The sequence below is a fragment of the Larus michahellis genome, chromosome 2 (genome assembly GCF_964199755.1).
Source record: "Larus michahellis chromosome 2, bLarMic1.1, whole genome shotgun sequence".
Taxonomy (NCBI): domain Eukaryota; kingdom Metazoa; phylum Chordata; class Aves; order Charadriiformes; family Laridae; genus Larus; species Larus michahellis.
Window position 1 is genome coordinate 68,713,963 of NC_133897.1, and position 20,260 is coordinate 68,734,222.

Sequence of the window (20,260 nt, forward strand, 5' to 3'; positions counted from 1 at the left end):
TTGGCCCTTCTTTAATCTGGCTTTGTCTAACTCTTTTACAAAGAGTTGAAGGCTGCTTACAGCTCTATTAATACATGAACTCAGAACTCATGTCTGTGGATTGTTTTCTTTTGAAGGTAATAACGCGTTGAGGTTAAATTTGTTGTTTGTAACCTAAATTAGTTCTCAGGATTTGCACTGCCCTTTGCAGGGTTAATATGTGAGGTGGCCATAGTTTAGGACACCTCCTCAAATAATTTGACGGAGAAGAATATGGCCTTGATTCTCTTGCTCCTGCAATTCACTGAAAATCTGCTTTATCCTGCGAGTTGTGTCCCACCCCGTCCCCACAGTGTTGGATGGTAGGCAATTGTAAATAGTTCAACTTGAAGTTGTTTGGCAGTGGTTTAAGCACGATTCCATGTTGGTTTAGCAAATGAATTTCGGAATGCTTAATCTGGAATGCCCATTAGGCTGAATATTCAGGTTTAAGAGATGCTACAAAGATAAACCAGGTGATTTTTGAAAAACATCCGGTACTGCGGTGTCATGAGTGAGCATTCTTGATCAGAATTGACACAAAATTTAGAACTGTTTGGTTTTAGGAAAAAATAGAATTCTGCTGCTGAACTTGAAATGTTCTTTAATCTCTTGAAAGAAAGAAAACCTTCTAGTGTGGTCAAACCAATCAGGGCAACCAAGATGATTATGGGACTGGAGCACCTCCCTTATGAGGAAAGGCTGAAAGAGCTGGGACTCTTTAGCCTGGAGAAGAGAAGGTTGAGGGGGGACCTGATTAATGTTTACAAGTACCTAAAGGGTGGGTTTAAGGAGGACGGAGCCAGGCTCTTTTCAATGGTTCCCAGCGACAGGACAAGGGGCAATGGGCACAAGCTAGAACATAGGAAGTTTCGCTCAAATACACGGAAAAACTTCTTTATGGTGAGGGTGACAGAGCACTGGAACAGGCTGCCCAGGGAGGTTGTGGAGTCCCCTTCTCTGGAGATTTTCAAGACCCGCCTGGATGCAGCCCTGAGGGATGTGCTTTGGGTAATCCTGCTCTAGCAGGGGAGTTGGACTAGATGATCTCTAGAGGTCCCTTCCAACTCTGAAGATTCTGTGATTCTGTGAAACCAAGCGTTTAGGCAATGTGACTGAAGTTAAGCTTTATACCGATTAAAAAAAAAGTCTACCATGCTAATTAGGTTCTGTCATTACCAAAGAAGATTGCAAGTAAATAATAGAGTAGAGGGGGTGTTATTTTAGAACAGTGTCTGAGTGTGTTACACAGAATTGCATTTTCGGTCGGTGGAAAACGATGATTTGTTTGGAAGTGTGAAGCCTGCATATGTAATGACACTTGTGCCGGTGTGTGTATATATGCATATATATGCAACATGCAGCAAGGGAGGGAGCAGAGCCCATGTCCAGGAGTGCTGACCACCTCTCTGGTGACACCGGGAGGACAGAACAGGGTCTCCGCACGCCTCCCCCAAAGCCCAGATCAGATGTGGACCAGACACTGCAGCTGGGCTTCGGTGAGATGATGTGCCATCCCCATGCAAGCCCCTGCCACGGCAATGGTGGCGGGAAGCTGAGGGACCCCTGCCCAGCACTCCTAGTCCTTCTCGGTCCACAAAGTGGTGGTGATGGCGGTGTCCCTTCCGAGCTGAGTGACAAACACCACCGCGACAGCCCGTGGAGAAGGAGGAACGTCTGGGAGGGGTTGGTGGGCAGGGGAGAAGACGGGCAGCAATTCAGGTGTGCCCTGCTCAGCTCAGGCAGGAGCCGAGTTCACGGTCTGCGATTTTACACCCCGAGTAAGACCGCCCAGACCCATGCTTGGCCACGAGACGGAGTCTGCCTCCTGGAGTGCCCGTTTTGGGGTGGGAAGCAGGGACAAGCTGCGAGGTGCCTTTAGGTGCCAACTGGCTAAACACACACGAGCCATAAGGCAGCTGTGGTGACAAACTGACTCATATCCAGGGGGATGGTACCCAAGGCAAAGAACCGCCAAGATTAGCCAGCGAAAGCCCCAGCAAAGGCGCGCTGTGGGGAGTCGCAGTGCTGCTTTGGAGTCTGGGATAGCACTGTGCCACCCGGCATCATCCTGAACACATGAGAAATAGAGAAATTGAAATGCCAGATTAATTAGATTGCGCTTTCCATATCTAAAATTAGGGGTACAGCTAAAATCACCAACCATTCCTCCAGCCCTAAGGTTAATTGTTCAGTTTGTTGTGCCACGAATTTGAAATATGCAGCTTCAGCATCCAGGTGTGTGAAGCTGCTTTCACACTGAAGCTGCTCTAAAGGCACAGACTTTGGGTAACGCACAATTAATGAGCTCAGATTCTGGAATGATCTGCATTCACTATCGGATTACTATCCAGTAATCCATGTAAACATGTCAATGTCTGGTAAAGGGATTCTGGATTTACATGCACCAAATATCCTAATTTTGAGTCATTACACATCAATGTACTGAGCAAGAAGCTCAAAGGCGCAGTAAGGAATTAAGTCCTGACCATCAGCTGCATAAATCACAGGCACTGAGAAGTGTAACTGATGTAAAACTGCACTGTAAAGACATGCCAGGAATTACGGCGTACAGCCTCAGGCACATCCAGCTGTTGTTGTATTTGCCTTTAGAAAAATGGGAATTTTTTGCCATATACAGGAGAGAGAGGAGGAAAAAACCCAAAACATTTAATGTAAGGTGCAACAAGAGACTCCACTCTAAAAAGAAAGACTCTCAGTCTGGTGGCATTAATTTAATGAAACTGTCACTTCTTTATGCGTTTGGTTATTGACGTCTAGAGATCACAACAGTCTCCACACCAAACACCACGCACAAAGGAATCCAATTGGGACAAAACCTTTGGACGGGCACCGCAGCCACACTGACCCTGCCATCACTGTCAGGTACTTTTCCAGCACACACAAAGCCATTCACACAGGTGTTTTAAAATCATTTAACAGCATTAAAACCCCTGTCCTGGTGAGGACAAGGAAGTGGTGTTACCAGGAAGCACAGAGGAGCTGCTTTAGAATAACAAACACAGTTCCCAGAGAAGATTTCTCTGCTTTTTCTGAGAATTGTCCTGTGGTGGGTTCTGCTGCAGGGTGGGAGAAACTGCGGCTGGGGGGACATGCCTGGCAGAGGAATCCTGCAGCCCCAGGGCTGGCTCCACAGCTGTGCCCAGGGTAGGGGGTCCCAAGGCAGGAGAGAAGCCTCAGCATCACCCTGTGCCACAGGGCAGCTGTACGAGTCTCACGTGGGCCACATCTGCCTTGGGGGCAGGGAAGAGCCCTTCCCCAAAAGACCAGCCTTCCCCCTTTCCTAGAATATTGTCCGGTGGGTTCAGCGCTCTGGCTTTCTCTCTGCTGTGGACAGAAACAGGAGCGCTGCAGGTGAGCTTTGGCTTCACAGAGCTAAACCGAGAAAGACCTTGCATCTTTCCTTATTCAGGAACTCAAACAAATGGATGGGGAGAGGAGAGGGAGGGAGAAGCCTTAGTGAGAGCCCTGAAGCAGAAGTGAAGCGGCAATTAAGTTCCTAAAGGAACGGGGAAGGTCGTTTTCATTAAACCAGACCCCACCATCACTTAAGACTCCCTGCAGGCATAAAAAGTTAGTGGGACCTTCTGTGACAAGGGCTGCCCCAAACGGCCATTCCTGCCCTGAGAGCTTCCATCTGCCCCCTTTTGCTCCTCTTAGACTTCAAAATTCGTTTTCACGCCTCATGTGCCTCTCCAGGAGAGAAAAGTCTCTCCGGGACGTGGCTGCAGCAACACGTGCACATTTCCACCCCAGAGGCAACAGCTGATAAAGCATTAGGAAGCACTGTATCAAAAAACCCCCCTTTAACAGCGGGGCAGGGCAAGGGATTGCCCTCGAGAGCCAGCCGAGGCCACCAGGAGCCAGCCCAGCACTCGCCAGCCTGCTTGCCAGCCCCACAGCGGCTGCTTTAGCCGGGCTCCCTGCAGCGGGCCCTTGGCCGCCGCTACATCACGGTTCGTCACCATGGTCGAACGCCGCGTCCGCGTCCCTAGTTGCACCGCTGCCATGGCGGAGCCGGGCGCAGGCACCGCAGCTCCCCAGCGGATGGGCAAAAAGCGGTGGCTGCGCTACCTCGATAGCGCTGGGTAAGCCCAGCAATGCCATTCCCTCACCGCCGGGGAGCACAGGAGGCAGCAGGGGGCGCGCAAGGACCCGTGATGCCCGCCTCCGTCCTGCGGGAGGCGGAACGGCTTCTCCAGCCTCTGGGTCCTCCGTGGGGCCCCTCCGGCCTCCGACGGGCCCCCCGGGCCTCTGTGGGTCCCCCGCGAGGTCCCTCCGGCCTCTTTTGAGACCCTGCGGCCTCCCCACGGCCTCTACGGGGCCTCTCCCTAAAGGGAGACGGGACCGTCCCCCTCTACGGCCCCCCAGGCCTCGGCTCGGGGCTTTCTGGGAGGGAAAGCTCCCCGCCTGGCCGGGGGCGGGCCGGCACAGGCCCGGCCCAAGCCGGGAGGAGGCGGCGGAGGGCTGGGCGGCCGTTCCCACCTCCCTCAGGCAGTGCCGCGCATGCGCGCGCCCCGCCACCTGCCTGCCTGCCCGTCCCTCCCCTCCCCTCCCCTCCCCTCCCCTCCCCTCCCCTCCCCTCCCCTCCCCTCCCCTCCATTTCGCAGGGGCGGGGGCGCTCCCCGGCAGCCAATAGGGAGGCGGCGCCGGGCGCGCGGGCCGGGCGCCCTTCCGCCGCGTGCCGTGTGTCCCGATGGCTGCTGGGGGCCCTCGGCGCCCTCCTCGCCGCCGCCCGCCGCCCCGCGCCGCCCGAGGGCCTTTCGCCGGAGGGGGAAACCTTTGGGCTCTGGAAAGTAACTTTGGAAGTTTGGGTCCTGTGAAGGGGAGTCAGCCTGGTAGAAGCTGAAGGAAGTTTCAACCCGCGGTTCTGTGTGTTCTTTCCTCAGCACTTGTGCACCTGCGGACGATCCTGCCGAGACTGAGGCAAAAAAGAGAAGGACAGGTATTGCACGTTACAGAAGTCTTTAATGTGCCTGATTTTTCTGAGGTTTCATCTACCTTAGAAAACTCTGGCTTCTGTACTTGTTTTTACTTGAAAAGTAAAATTGCAAGTTGACTTATTTTTCTAATACTGCTGCTTTTCTGTGCAGGTGTCAAATGGGCAGACGTTTGCTGCCCAGAGCCATCTCAGGGTGATCTTATGACCAGGTAGAGTCTCTTTTCATCGTGGTTCTTGTTTCTTTTGGCTCTGTGTGCGTGTCTCTTTCCGTCCCTGTTCTTCTCCCCGCTTTAAAGCCTGGCGCTCTCTTTAGCCGTGTGGCACTGTTGTGTGCTTAAATTGTCAGTGGTTCACCTAAGCTCGAGGGGAGAGAAGGAAAGAAAGGAACTGAGAGAGTAGGATGGGTTCAAGTAAAAGGAACACTTTCTTGCCTTTTTTTGTGCCTTTAACTACCAAGGGAAGTCATTTGACAAAGCTTGTGATGCCTACTCTTACCACGCTGGACTGAAAGTGGAGAATACCGTGAGAGTCTGTTGTAGGTCTCCCTCCTGGAAAAGGTCTCCCTGTCCTTGTCTTTGGTGACAAGGCAACTTCTTGGTTTTGAAGAAGGCACGTGTATACGGACAACTTTAATGTCTGTGCATTTGTTTGCTCTTCAGAGTCTGCGTGGTTTTACTGATAATCCTCTCCAAATGGGCATAGTCACTCTCTTGACTAGCCTACAGAAGGCAAGTAAATATCCTGTAGGTGTCCCATTTGTAGTTCCCTGTGCTGGTCTTAGTTTCCGTAAGCTAACTCTATGTGGCTGTGGGTAGAGTTGCAGACGTTCATGTTATACCTTGCAGTATAACACCTAGCACGCAGCCTTTATCCCCAGTAGATCCCAGAGCACTTGACAGAGGAAGTGCTGGTTGCTTCCCTGTTTTCCAAAGAATGAAACTGATCAAGAGAAACCAAAGGAGTCTTGCAAAGGGAGGTGGGAAGGAATTTACAAAGCCTCCAGCGCTTCATTCTATCCCAGTCTTGCTGCCCCGAAAGAATCGTGCTGGAAGCTGAGAGGATGTTGTCACACATGTGCAACTGGGGCTCCAGTCAGCAGGAGCCTTGAGAAAGCATTTCTTATCCCGAAGGTGAATTCTTGAGAATTCCGTGGGACAGTACAGGTCCACAGCTCACTACTCTCTCCCTTTCTCTCTCCCGCTCCTCGCAGGGGCTCCCCACCAGCAGAAGATACTCCGCAACAGGATGGACCAGCGAAACAAGCAGTACCTCTGTCACCTGGTGAGGCCAAAAAGTCACCTGCCTGTGATGTGGAAGAAAAGAAACTGCCAAGGCTGCAGAAAAGAGCAGGCGGCTTTACTCCGCTCACAGAGGTACCGTAGCTGACAGGCTGTTGGACAAAACTGAAGGCTGTGAAACAGCTGCAAGGAACCCCATTTGTTATAGGTGGTTCTTCAGGCTTTTTGAAATCTGCAGAACTTGGGTTTAACCTGTTAGGGAGTGTCTGCGGCTGTGACTGCCTGGTGCAAAGGTCAGCACTAAAGCTGGTTTGAAGGATTTACAGGATTTAAGCATCTTATGCTCCACGCACTCCTTCAGTTGTGCTCTAACCTAAGGGTTTGTGGGGCTTCTGTTACTCGGGCAAAAATGAGTCCAGGTTTAGCAGCAGTCTCCCAGAGCAGTGCTAACCGGATTCCTACAATTATATGGGATCTGCCTCTCAACCTGTCCTACCATGAAGATAGAACTTGTAATAGAAGCTTTTCCTGATCCATGGCGTTACCTTGCTTGTGGGGGACCTGAGCATCTTGTGTACGTCCTCGGGATGTCACCGAGCCGTGGATGCGCACTGGGCGTGGTTGCGCTGCGTGTAGCAGTGGTCACAGGAGTTCACTTAGTTACGCTATGCAACAGGGAGGGGGAGTTGAGGTTCCCCTGCTTGTCTGAATTTTGGCTGCTTTTGTTCTTGGGAGTTGCAGTCTAACTGAGCGCCCCCTTTTTTGCCTCTTGAGGATTGACTTGGAAAGGGCTAGCAAGTCCAGAGTTTACAAAGTCTGCGGGGTGATGCTCAGTACAAGGAAAACCAGGGGTTTTCTTATCCTGCTAGCCCACGTTCAACCGAGAAGAAGATGCTCTTGCAGTTCAGAGTATTTTATACCAACAGACCTAGTGGTTTATTTGCATTCCTTAGGCAGACTTAGATGGAAACGTCCAAATTGCAACCAGTTGCATGCACAGCCTGGGCTCCCGATTGCCTGACTGCAGTGTAGCTGCCTCAGTTTCCCCCTTTGCTGGTGCTTCAGGTCCCTTGAAGTTCCCCCACCCTCACATTCTTTCAGGCTCCTGACTCAGCTGCCTTGGCATGGAGAATGCCTGCTGCGGTTGGCTTAAACCTCAGCGTTGCGAGGGCTGCAGCACCACATGGGAAAGGCGTTTGCTGTGTGTTTGCCAGTCCCCGTGTTTTATCTCCGCTTCCTTGGCGAAAACAAATCGAAGCAAACCTGGCCCCCAAAGTTCCAAGTTGGGATGCTGAAACCAACCAAGCAACAAAAAGGGCGATTGCTAACCTAGCCGAAAGCCGGCAAAGGCAGTTGCTCTGTCACCTGAGCTTCATTTCCAGGCCGTGTTTGAGTTGAAAGCTGCCCACAGGTTGGCATGCTCGATGCTCTGTTTCACAAGTCCTTCCCCATTTAATTGTTCATTTCAGGCCATGGAGAGAGAGGTCATTGCCGCATTAGGCAAAGGTGAGCCGGATGAGGTCATGAGCAGTGCCTTCAAACTAAGGGTCACGCGCCAGGACATCCGCACCCTAGGGAACCTTTGCTGGCTAAACGATGAGGTAAAAGTAGCTGCAGCACAGGGATCTTCTAATGGAGCGTTTATTTACAGAAGTCTTTGCAAAGTTATTTGATGAGCTGCACTGCAGAGCCCAGAAATCTCTGCACAGTTCTTATTTTAGGTACTGAAGGGTCCAGTGCTTCTGGCAGTTCCTTTACTTGTATTGTGCAGCTTCCAGGAGTTAGTCTACGTTCTTGGAGTGGGTGGCAGGTGTTTTTACCAAAGTGCAGTTTGACAAACAACTGTAACCAAGTGCGAAATTCTCACAACAAAAGCTGACAGCTGAGGCTGGAGTTCTCTCAGCTGCGTACTTCAGGGTGGCCAGAAAAGAGACGTTGCTGTGCTTTTCATTTGGTAAGCTAGTGTCTTATTTTACATCTCAAGCTTCCTCTTTATGGTACAGGTCATTAATTTCTACATGGGCCTTGTGATGGAAAGAAGTAAGAAGGCAGGATATCCATCAGTCCACGCTTTTAGTTCATTCTTTTATGAAAAACTTACTTCTGGGGGCTACGAAGCCGTAGGAAGATGGACCAGGCGTGTGGATCTCTTCCACAAGGACATCATCTTAGTGCCCATTAACTTGCGCTTGCACTGGACACTAGCGGTGAGTCAAACGGGCTTGTTATTTAGAGTTGGGTGGGGAGAAGAAGACAGCAAGAAAAATCATTGAGGTTTGCACAGCAGAAGGTTGCGCTTTGTCTAACAGTCACCTTTTAACAACAGGTCATCGACACCAGAAAGAAGACAGTCAAATACTACGACTCCCTGGGACAAGAAGGGGACAAGATTTGTGAGACTTTGCTGTAAGTAACTGCTCAGTCACTGCTGTTGTGTTGTGAATTAGGAGAAGGGTTTTGGATTTTGCCCCTGTGACACGGCTGCAAGTTTTCCCATTTCTTGTAGATTACAAAGCAGAAATGTTGGATTCGCTTGCTGCGAGTTGTCTGACAGTGACTCCTTATCTGGTCTCACGTCGTCCCCTCCACCCAGTGTCTTGGATGCCTGGCTTCTGCCACCTTCCCACTATAGCACAGACAAAGACATGGTAGCCCCGTGGCACACATGCAGCAACTTTGTTTAGTGATCAGTAAAACCCTCCTGCCACTCATCTTCCTGTGATCTTTCAGCAGCTCTTTTTATCTCGGCCTGAATTACAGCGATGAAGAGTGATTTTGCTTTTGTTTTAAACAGCAAATACCTGCAAGAAGAAAGCTGTGAAAAAAGAAAGGTGAAGCTGAGTGTTTTGGAGTGGACTGTTCACAGCATGGAGCCACACGTAAGCAAACACTACTTGCACTTGAAATGTGAACTAGAACTCCTTGTCACAGAGCTCTTAACGCTTTCTCATAAGGCCAGGACTTTAGAGAACAGCCATAAGCATCTTCTTCTGGTACCACATCGGGCTGCAAGAGGACCGGGAAACCAGGCTGGGATGAAATCTTTGAGCAGTGCCTCTCCTTGCTGGCTGAATACTTTGTTGGGTTTTTTTTAATTCCTCTGCCACGTGAAGGTGAATTTGGCTTTGCCCCCATTTCACAAGTCAAATTTCAAGTCTCTTTAGCAGTTGTCAGAGAACGTAGGCTTCTGGTTTGCAGCCTAAATCCTGGCACGTGACAAAGCAAGGGGTTGAGCTGATGTTTCTCAACAAGTTAATAATGAAAAGCAGCACCTAAAGACTCGATTTAAGGAACGTCACTTCAGAAAGACACTGTGCACACCTCAAGACACCTTGCAGGGAGGAAGCCTGCTGTCCCTTATCAGCCTGCGAGGAATTTGGATTGTAACATCCGAGCGCAGGAAGCCGAGGGGAGGGATGATGTGCAGTTCCTGGGGTGTGTTCCTTGTGTTGGGGAGCGGTTATTGGGGATGGTGCAAGTTCAGGAGTGTCTGGTTAGGGTATTTTTGGTAATGGGTGCTACTTCCAAGTTGCTTTTCCTTGAAGATAGAGGCAAATTCTCCATCTTCTTTGCATTCGTTAGGAAATCCCTCAGCAATTGAACGGAAGCGACTGCGGCGTGTTTACCTGCAAATACGCAGATTACATCTGCAGAGACAAACCGGTGACCTTTACACAGGTGAGTGAAGGTTCTAAAGAGCTCCAGCCTCTTCCGCACAGAGCCAAGAGCCAGGGAAGTTACGCAGCGGCTGAGGTATCTGCTCCCAGTGAGATCCCGCTTGGGGGAGATACCGGAGCCAGTAGGTTTGTGGGATCTGGCCTTTGGATCTTTGGGAGAAATGGGTCTCAGCCTCTGACCAATGAAGACACTGGTTCTTTTCCAAGGCAGTGCTCTTCTGTGAAAGTGCTTGTAAGCTGTTGTGTAGTCAAGGAGATCTGGTTTTGGTGGCATGTCACCCTCTTAGGAGCTGTGTGGGTGAAAGCCAGGCTGTACCCGAAGGGCAAGTGTTGACAGTTCTTAAAAGGAACTTCATAGTAAAGAATTAACTGGGTGTTTCTGCGTATTTTGTGTCTCTTTCTGCCATGAGGTGTATTTCATGGATTTTCTTTTCTTTTCAGACCCACGTGCCTTACTTCCGTAAGAAGATGGTGTGGGAAATACTCCACCAAGAGCTGCTGTGAGACCCGCACTACAGGAGTAACCCTTCTTCTAGTTATTTTTGTCATACCTTATTGTTGTTGGATGTTTTTCTCTGTAGGTTAAGGAAAGAGTTTTTCTCTGTAGGTTAAGAAGTAGTGGTTAAGATTATTTGCCCCCCCAGCCCCCGCCTACCCCTATTTTGGAGACAGTAACTCTCTTTGAAATTAGCTAACACACCTTAAGTGCAAGCTGGAAAGGTTGGTGTCACCTGGCCAAGGGAAAGCTTAAGAAGTGAACTTCCATCGCAGAGAGGGCTGCTCACACCTCGCAGCGCACGTGGCCACCTTATGGACGAATGGGACTCATCTGGTGGTGGTAACAGTTGTGTGAGCTGAACTTCTCATCCCAACAACAAGGTGCTGAACTACTGTTTCCTCCAAGAGAGTTTTCTTCTGTTTCTACCATCTACTTGATGCCTACAAGTGGATTTGTGATGACCACCAGAAGAAAGCATTTACCATCTTTTGATTTGGGAGAGAAACCCGTGTGGTTGGGGTTGGTTTGGTCTTTTTCTGTCTCCAGGGAGTTTTATAATGTGAAAAGATAAGTATTTATTTATTTTTATTAAAATAAATATTTAAATTATTTAAAGAGCCTTACTGGAATGAAACTTGATCTGGTAATGAGAGTGATTTTTTTTATTTTTTTTTTTGGTCATTGAAGAAAAGGTTGACATATCAATGTGGGTTTTAGCTCACTCACAGTCTCTGGAGGAAGACGACTCTGGCCAGGCTGGGTATCAGAGCACCAGAACCTCCAAGCGATTGTCCCAAAATCCTGAAGGGACAACCAGGGCGTTGTTCAGCAGTGAGAATCCCAGTAACAGCTAAGTAAGAGATTATTGCTGCTCTGCTGCAGGCGCTGCCTCCGGGCGTCTGCCCAATGAAGAGCTTGTGTCGATCCTCGCTCTGTTACGCTCAGACCCAGCTAGATTAGTTTAAACACGGCGTTTCCCCCTTTCTTTCATTTTTTCCCCTCCTCTAGCTTACACTGCAGAGCTGGAGTGGGATTTCAGGTCTTTCCTTGACCATCACAGAGGAAAAATTGCCCAGTAGCTGGTTTGGAAGCCCCGTGTTGGAACGCTTGTATAAATGACCGTGTGGTGTTGTCTCTGTAATGGCAGTTACCATCATGGGAGGCGATTCCTGCCCGCTGATGCGGTCTCTCCTCTCCTCAGCTTTGGGGGAAAGATGCTGATTTTGGGGCCATGCCCTCTGTTGCCGTGGGTGGGATCAGCCTTCCCAGTTGCTGCTCCTCGCCTGAAGGTCTGCTCTCCTGGGCCGGCTGACGCGGTGGTTTGGCTGTGGTGTGGGTCAGCAGCCACATCGCTCTCTGCTTTCAAACTGATGAGCTTAATCCATCCCCAAATCAGAGGAGGTTCTCCAAAGGAAGAACTATTGCAAAGGCAATGTGTCGTGGTTTGTCCCTCCAGGAGATACTTCATCTTCCCGGGCTCCCGGAGGACGTGGAAGATTTTAGCTGTTTATTACCGCTAGGACGCAGTAGCTGAATGCTCGAACTGTCCTTTCCCCTTCCCTTCGGTTCTTGCTGTCTGGGGGATGCAGTTTTGAGGCTGACCCTGTGCTCTGCTGAGTACAAAAGCAGAATTTGGGTTTTTTTTGGGGGAAAAAACCCCAATGAACCAGAAAACAAGCCCTGCAGAGGGGGGAGTGGGGTAAGGACACTACCCAGGTCCTCCTGGGCCACCCCCGTTAAGCAGAGGGGGCTCGGGGGTGTGATGGAAGGAGCAGGGTGATGCTGCTGTGAACACCTTACCTGGTGCCTCTCTGTCCTCTCCGTGACCCGCCAAGGACTTGTGTGGAGTAAACCCCGTCCGGGGACACCTGCTGCTGGTGGCTTGGCAGCGCTTGTGGCTGCTGAAAGCCTCTGTGTCTGAGGGGGTGGGGAAATTGTACGCGTAGCAGCCAGCGTCCCCTCTGTCTCCATGGCTCTGGCCCTTCAGCCGGGGCTCGTGTCCTTGTGCCCCAAGGCGGTTCTCTGAGAGCAGCCCCTGGGGGGCAACAGCCTGTTCACACTGTGCTCTGCATGAGCAGTTGTGTGGGAGCTGGGCCTCGCTTCTCCTTAGGAAATGGCCTTTTGGAGATGACGAGCTTGCTCTTTTTTGTGCTGATGGGCGAGCGCGTGTGCGGTGTGAGTAATGCCCTGGGGCCCTCGGCGGGGCAGGGGACACACACGCTCCCCATGGGGCTTCGCACAGTTGTGACGCTGCCGGCTGCCCCGTGAGGTGGTCCTTGCTCACAGGAAGGCCGTGGAGGGGGCTCAGCCCCCAAGGCTGGCTCAGACCTGGCCTCGCATGGCCAGTGACCACAGGTCTACCAGGAGCAGAGTCATCCTCGGCTGGGGATGGCGGGGGGACAGCAAACGTGAAAACTGATGCTCTTTTGGTGATTGCTCATGCTAGAGGCAGGGAGGGGATTTCTTTTGTTTCCAAAACACGTGGGTGTGACGAGTGCCGTGATTTGGTGCTTTGAAGTGTTACAGGAGCGGCACCGGAGCCTTCCCCCCTCGGGGGCCACCTCTCCGTGGCACTGTGTCCCTGGTGCCCGATGGGTGGGAGGGAAAGAGCACAGCTCTAGGGACCGTGGGGGTTCCCGTGAGACCCCGTATTTGGAGCACTGCATCCAGCTCTGGTGCCACCAAGAGCAGAAGGACACGGAGCTGTTGGAGCGGGGCCAGAGGAGGCCCCGAAGATGCTGGGAGGGCTGGAGCCCCTCTGCTGGGAGGACAGGCTGAGGGAGTTGGGGGTGTCCAGCCTGGAGAAGAGAAGGCTCCGGGGAGACCTTAGAGCCCCTTCCAGTCCCTGAAGGGGCTCCAGGAGAGCTGGGGAGGGACTCTGGATCAGGGAGGGGAGCGACAGAACAAGGGGTGCTGGTTTCAAAGGGAAGGAGGGGAGATTTAGATAAGATCTCGGGCAGAAATTCTTTGCTGTGAGGGTGGTGAGCCCCTGGCCCGGGTTGCCCAGAGAAGCTGTGGCTGCCCCATCCCTGGAGGTGTCCAAGGCCAGGTTGGAGGGGGCTTGGAGCAAGCTGGTCTGGTGGGAGGTGTCCCTGCCCATGGGATCTCTCAGATGATCTTCAAGGTCCCTTCCAACCCAAGCCATTCTCTGCTTCTCTGATTCCATGAAAGACAGGATCCTGGCCTTGGCCCCGCTCGGCTGGGCAGGACCCCCTTTTTTTCCTCATCAGCCTGTAATTTTTTAACTTATTGCAGCATCAGAAGGAGCTGTGGAGGTGATAAGTACTTTAAATTTTTAACCTTCCCTGGAGGTGGCAAAAAAAAAGAAATTAAGAGAACGTAATAATTCTGAGCACGAAACTGCAGTGTCTGGCTTGGAACATGGCCTTTTCTCTTTCAGATTCACTATGAGAAGCTTTAATAGTACAAGTGTTTCTACTTCAGTGGAGATGAGGTTAGGAAAATTTGGTTCCCAGGAGGTTAAAAATGCTCCATGGAAATGAATGCTGAAAGACAGGGATGAGAGAATAGACTCGTGCCGCCCCCGGTATCACCTCTCCGCTGATGTCTTCATGTCCTTCTTACAACTGTTATGTTTTTAGGGAGGTACTATTACTTCTGACTCGCTCAAGGTGGATTTCTGTGTGTTAGTTTTTTTATAACAAGTTGATGTAGTTGCTATTGTGCAAGTCAACTGAAAACCAGTTCCAGACGGCAGCCGAACTTGAGTAAAAGTTTGCCAGGATAACCTGCGCTGTATTTCCGATCAGAAGGAGTGGAAACACGAAGACCTTTCGAGCAAAGTCTTTTTGAAACAGAATTGTGCAGGGTACGATAGGACAGCAATTGCTATCCCACCTCCTTCCCTAGTCTCTGCTTCTCTGTTCTTCCTGCTTCTCTGTTCTTCCTGCTTCCCTATTCTTCCCTTTCCTATACTTTGATTTCAAACAAAAAATAATAAAATCATGTGCGGGCAGTCTTCACCAAGGCTTAAAATGAGTGATGTCTGAACTTTTGTGAGTCATAACTAGGTAAGGTGTATGTGTGGCGGTGTGCTCTCCCCTTTTGCCCCCCCGGCTCCTGCTCCAGCCACGGCCATCAGCGGGAGTTGTTATGAGTCGCACTTGAACTGTGGGAGATGGCTGGCAACATAACCAAAACACTGTCTGGAGTGGGAACCTAGGTACCCTGTTCCCATGAGAATATGACTATAGGTCCATTATCTTACTCCATAAATAGTGGACAGCCCAAGAGCCCTTTGAGCTCTCCTGCACGGCAGCGGGCTGCACGACAGGATCTCCCCTTGAGTGGGGACGCTCGCTTAAGGTTCTTCTCCTCGAGGTTGAGCGATTCCTTGCCGCAACAGATTCTCGGTAAGTGACTGATAGCATGCTAAACTTTGAAATCTTAGCTAAGTGATCTAAGGATTGATTGCGCGTATAGAATCCTTTAGACATAAACCGTCGAGCAGGTCTGGGACTGGGATTGGATCCAGCCGCACCTCGACTCCTCTCTGAGAAGGAGTTTAGAAAGCAAGGGGGTCCTTTCTGAACCTCGTGACTCAACGGGAGGGTCTCCCTGAGAGCTTGTCTGACCCTGGCCTCTATGCAGTGAATAACCCAGTGTACCCTGGCATCGAATCTCGTAAAACACTGTCGCGTTCACTGCTAACTTTGTTACATCGCTGTTTTATGTTAATAAACGTTTCACTACTCCCTTACAAGTGAAGTTATTCACTCCGCCCGGGACACCTGGCGTAGTCGGCAGGATGTCAGGAGTTACCACTGATTATTTCCGGAGGCATGGACTGAACCCGAGCCCCAGATTCTCAGAGGAATGGGCTCGTGGTAATTGGTACAATTGGGAAGTCGTTGAAGAGTACTTGAAAGCGATTAGGGGCCCTCCAAAGGATGGAAAAGATAAGGGAGTAATCTGTAAAATGTTGGGCCCTTGTTTAGAAGCCACGTACCAAGACAGGGAGAATAGAAACAGGAGAGAGCAGGAACTAGAGAAGGAAACAGAGAGCAGGAAGGCAGCTGAGTTACTGATATCTTTTAAAAATGAACAGCTGCAAAAACGATTGCAGGAAGGGAAGGAGAAAAGGCAGAAATTGGGAGAAAAGGTCGAAGGCCTTATGCAGGCTCCCCACCCCCCTGACATTGTACAGATTAGGAAACTGATAGTATCCCCTGAAGATTGGGACGGAAACATTTGGGATGATCCCGATGACAGCGAGTCAGAAGAAGACGTTCCTTTGTTCCCCACAAATCCTCCCGAATACGAAGCCAGAGCCATTGTTAAAACAGAAGTAACTGCGGGACCTCGGGGTACTGTGAGAAACAAGTTCCGGTCCGAATGAAATAGGCTCAGGCAGAATCCTCTGTGAAGCACATTTTTATTCACGTTCTTGCAAGAGCGGGTGACCTAGCAAGCAGGCACCCTTCCAGTTCTTGAAACACACCTTTTTATTCCCTAATCCCGGGTGAATTTTTCCCTCCCCTGTTTCCCATTGGTTGGGTACTCCAGGGTTCACAGTCTGTCCGAGGCACCTAAAATTCTTCCCGCATGTCCTGTCTCTGTTTACTTCTCTTTATGCTACACCTAAAGGGATTCTCTGACTAGTTTATTTCTTTCCTTTTTGGTAAAAGATTGCTCAATGTCATTAGCCCTGGTTAAATGTTTGACTGCCCTTCTAGGCACTAATCCAGGAGGAATCAGTTTGTCCTGTTGTCTGTGTGGTAAGAGATGTTCTACGAGCCTTTGCTGGAGCCTCTTTGTCTTAGTCATTCCCTTATCATGCCACCTCTGACGGAAACGGTTTTTCTCCTCTGCAAAAGCAATACCTGCCTTTCTTACAATTTCCCCCTTTCCTTTTTCATAATCTTATTGTCTTTTGCATTTCTAGGGCATGGTTGCATATGAGGCCTCTAGAGCCGACAGCATGATGTTACATTCCTCTTCTTGAGTGTTTTTATTTTCTTCTAGATGAAGCATTTTTCCAGGGTATGGGGGAGGGTCTGCTTCCATTCGTTTCATTAGGGCAGTTTCAATTAATCGTTGAACTAATCCTCACACGCAGGGAATGATACAGCATCCTACAGCCACTAACATTCCCTCTACCATTACAAGAGAAGGCAATATTGATACCACCCTACCTTTCCATTTCCCAAACCAGGAATCCAGCCAACTTGTCAGTGAGGTGTCTATTCCAGAGTTCTCAGCTAACTCATCAGCTAGAGTGGTGAGCCCTTGAAGGGCTTTAGTTATAGTACCATCTGGAGCTGCATTGTTGGGATGAAGGTACAGCACCGATTCCCTGACGTTACACACACACCTCCCTTCTCTGCTAAGATCGTGTCCAGGGGGATCCTGTTTTCCCATGCCATTCGGCTGGTTGCATCCAATTGTTCAGCTATTCCTTTCAGTGCATCTCCGGTATAATTAATGAACCTCTGTTGGTTATAGTAAATATAATTTATCCAGTCTACATTTTTGTTTATAGTTATCCACCAGAAAAAGACAGACTCGAATCCTGCTCCAATCTGATCCCTTGCTTTGTGTTCATCTGGGACTCCTCTAGGGACTCCAATGGAATCTATATATATCCGTTCATCAAAGGATACACCCAAATTTCTTTTTACTCTATTGCCTGAGCTCAGGGTTCCTGTTCCTTTTTCAAATGCTAGGGTGAATGGTATTGCCAATTGTACCATTCCACATGTACCTTTCCAGTTAGCTGGCAACACAGATCGCAAGGTCTTCCCTCCACAACACCACCAGAGATCCGCCCGAGGCACTTGTATCGCTGAGTAGTTTCCTTTTACACCCTTGGTCACATTCAGAGTTTCAGTGCACAGGGTAAATCCCCCCACAGGTCTGGCAGCCTTCACACCCTGCCGTGAGAGGCACGCTGGATGGTTGCCAATTGCTGTGGAAAATGCTGGTGGCACTTTAACATCTCTAGATTCCAAGGCAGGAAACAGTAAGGAAAGTGAATGACAGGTCTCATTTCCCCAGGCGGTCCTTTCTTGGTATAACGCTATCATGCACCACATCCCTACGGAATCTTTCGTCCACCCTAAGGGAAAAGGGACGATCTGCGCTGTGGGCCTTCCTGGGGCACAAGCATAGCAATTGCTTTCGTTCAAACTACTAACAGTATATTTTACCCATTCTACCCAAGCATTTGTCTCACCGTACCCTTTCTCAATCCCAAATGTTTTTCTAAAATCTTTAATCTCAGTAACCGTTACCAAAGCTGGATCATTCAGTGGTTCCCACTGTTGTATTACTGGGAGTTTAGTAGTCATAGTTGTCCCTTCTGCTTAACTGCTATTTTCCAGTGTGTCTATTCTAAATCTTCCCCTTGGATCTCTTCCAGACACATCTGCTCCTATTCCATACATCAGGTTAGCCGTATCATCCCCCTGGGTTATAGTTATCAACAGAGGATTACATTCAAAAAGGCCACACTCTGGGGAAGGTGATCCTTATCAATGGCCCACCCTCCAATTTGGGTGGTCCACCACACTTCACTCCATTGGTCACAAGGTGTAGCCTCGTGGTATCCCTCTGCGACCCTCCAAGTTTCTGGGCACAGGTACTTGTTTTCACCACTCAACCATCTTTGGGCCTCTAGATTCCCACGCTTCAGTACTTGACTGGCATCGAAGTGTCCAGTCTGTGGGGTATTTCCTTTGGTGATATTTATGATAAGTCTAACCGGGTAATCTGGGTGTGCACTTTGTATGTGATCTAGGTGTACAACACCGCCCCTATGACCAGTATCATCGCAAAATGCTTCTTAAAATTCATGCCGTACACAGATTTATATCTCCCGACTGGATCATCCTGCCCCAACCTACGGCTTATTGTCTCTTTAGGGTTACTTGCAGCGGGCAGTCAGTAGAATGTACAGTCCGCTGTTCCACTGGATCTGTTGGCGGGGGTTCAGCTGGTCCTTTTAGCTGAGTGTAGTGAGTCCAACCCCTGTCGGCCATCCTCGCTGCAGTCTCAGTGGTCAGTAACACTTGGAACGGGCCTTCCCATTCTGGTTGGAGCTTGGTTTCCTTCCAGGATTTGATCAAGACCCAATCTCCTGGTCGGAAGGCATGGACTGCAAATTCCAATGGGTGGAGTTTGAGCAAGACGTCCTTTATTTCTGAGGGGAGAGAAAGAAGACGACAAACCCAGTATACAGTTCTTAAGAAACACATCTTTAGTTTCAAAAGTGGGCACCTTCTCTGTTACCCATATAAGGTAGTTCAAAAAGCATCTCATAGGGCAAGAGACCTGTATCTTTTCTAGAAGTCTGGATCCTCAACAATGCTATTGGTAAACATTTAGTCCATGGTAATTTGGTTTCTAAAATCAGTTTCAACAATGGTCTCTTAATGGTCTGGTTCATCCTCAACTTTTCCTGATGATGGGGGATGCTAGGGAACATGAAATTCCCACACTATCCCTAAACTTTCCGCAATTCCTTGAAGGATTTTAGAAGTAAAATGACTGCCCTGATCTGAGTTTATAGTCTCCACTAACCTGTATCTGGGAATAATTTGTTCTAGTATTATCTTAATTACCCCAGCTGCAGTAGCTGACACCAAGGGGTAGGCTTCCACCCGTCCAGTAAGGCAGTCCACTAGGACTAAAAGATCTTTTCGCCTGCCTGTTGGTGGTAGTTCAGTGAAGTCTACCTGTATACTTTGGAACAGTCTCAAGCCGGGCTCTCCTCCTCCTGAAAAGTGCTTTCTCAAGGCTTTCTTGTTTACTTTCTTACAAATAATACATCCCTCACAAATTTGTTTGGCTATTGTGTATATGCCGAAGCACCTGTACTTCCACAAAACTATTTGCACATTGCATGCGTTCCCCAATGGCTTCCCTGTTGTCACACTGTCACTGTTTCTCTCATTGTTTGTTGACCATTTCCCTTCCATCAGGCAGAATCCATTTACCGCATTGCTCCACTGCCCCTGCTTCTGTCATTGCTTCTCCTGCCCCAAGGCCGCCTCTTTTGCCACCTTGTCCGCTAATCTGTTTCCCCTTGCGGTAATTGAATTGTCTCTCTGGTGACCTTTAACACGTAAAGCTGCTATTTCACTTGGTATTAATATATTAGCTAACACCTGCTGTGTAAGTTCTTAGTGTAAAAGTTCTTTCCCTTTGCTATTTATTAGTCCTCGTTCTTCCCAAATCTTACCAAACGTATGCACTACCCTGTCGGAGTGGGAGACGGACCCGGAGTAACGATGGAGTCTCAATATGAGTATGATCGTTCTCCCTTTATTCCAGTTTTCACAGAGTAGATATAGACAGGCAGTAAGAGCACGCGCTAGCGGCAGCTATATGATTGGCTTACAGTCTCTGTTCACGCGCTGTCCATGCAGTTCATTCACAGATCAGATTGGTTACAAGAATTCACATAGTAAATTGCTTAGTCATTAGCACAACATGTTTTCTACCTTCTCAGTTCCCGTTTTCCCCATGTACTAATTCCATCTTCTACCACCTGTTTTGCCCTTAATCTAATCTTTCCTAGTAGGGAGGCTGGCTCACGTGACCATTTTCTCTCAGACACATTCCTACACTACCCCAAGGGCATAACAAGGGTCTGTATATATTGTTCCTTCCCCTTTCTCCAATTAATTTAAGTGCCTGGTTTAAGGTATACATCTCACATATTTGAGCGGACCATCCACTAGGTAATTTTTCAGGTGCTTTTACTTGTTGGTGTTGCGTTAAAAGGACTGTAGTTTCGATACTTGTCTGTCAGAGTCCCAGGACTTTCACTGATTTACTGTCAGAGTCCCACCAAAGGATTTTCATTGAATCAGATTCACAAATAATCAAAATCAGTTATTTT

The 20,260-nt window shown here is 49.4% G+C and overlaps 1 protein-coding gene across 1 annotated transcript; it reads left to right on the forward strand.

The window, feature by feature from the left end:
* The first annotated feature begins 1,402 nt into the window (after window positions 1-1,402).
* Window positions 1,403-10,400, forward strand: LOC141738346 (sentrin-specific protease 2-like). Its single transcript, XM_074573543.1, has 8 exons — window positions 1,403-1,799; window positions 6,192-6,262; window positions 7,689-7,820; window positions 8,223-8,426; window positions 8,546-8,625; window positions 9,014-9,098; window positions 9,802-9,897; window positions 10,338-10,400. Exons 1-8 carry the CDS (start codon window positions 1,403-1,405, stop codon window positions 10,398-10,400), a joined length of 1,128 nt encoding a protein of 375 aa, XP_074429644.1.
* The last annotated feature ends 9,860 nt before the right edge of the window (window positions 10,401-20,260 follow it).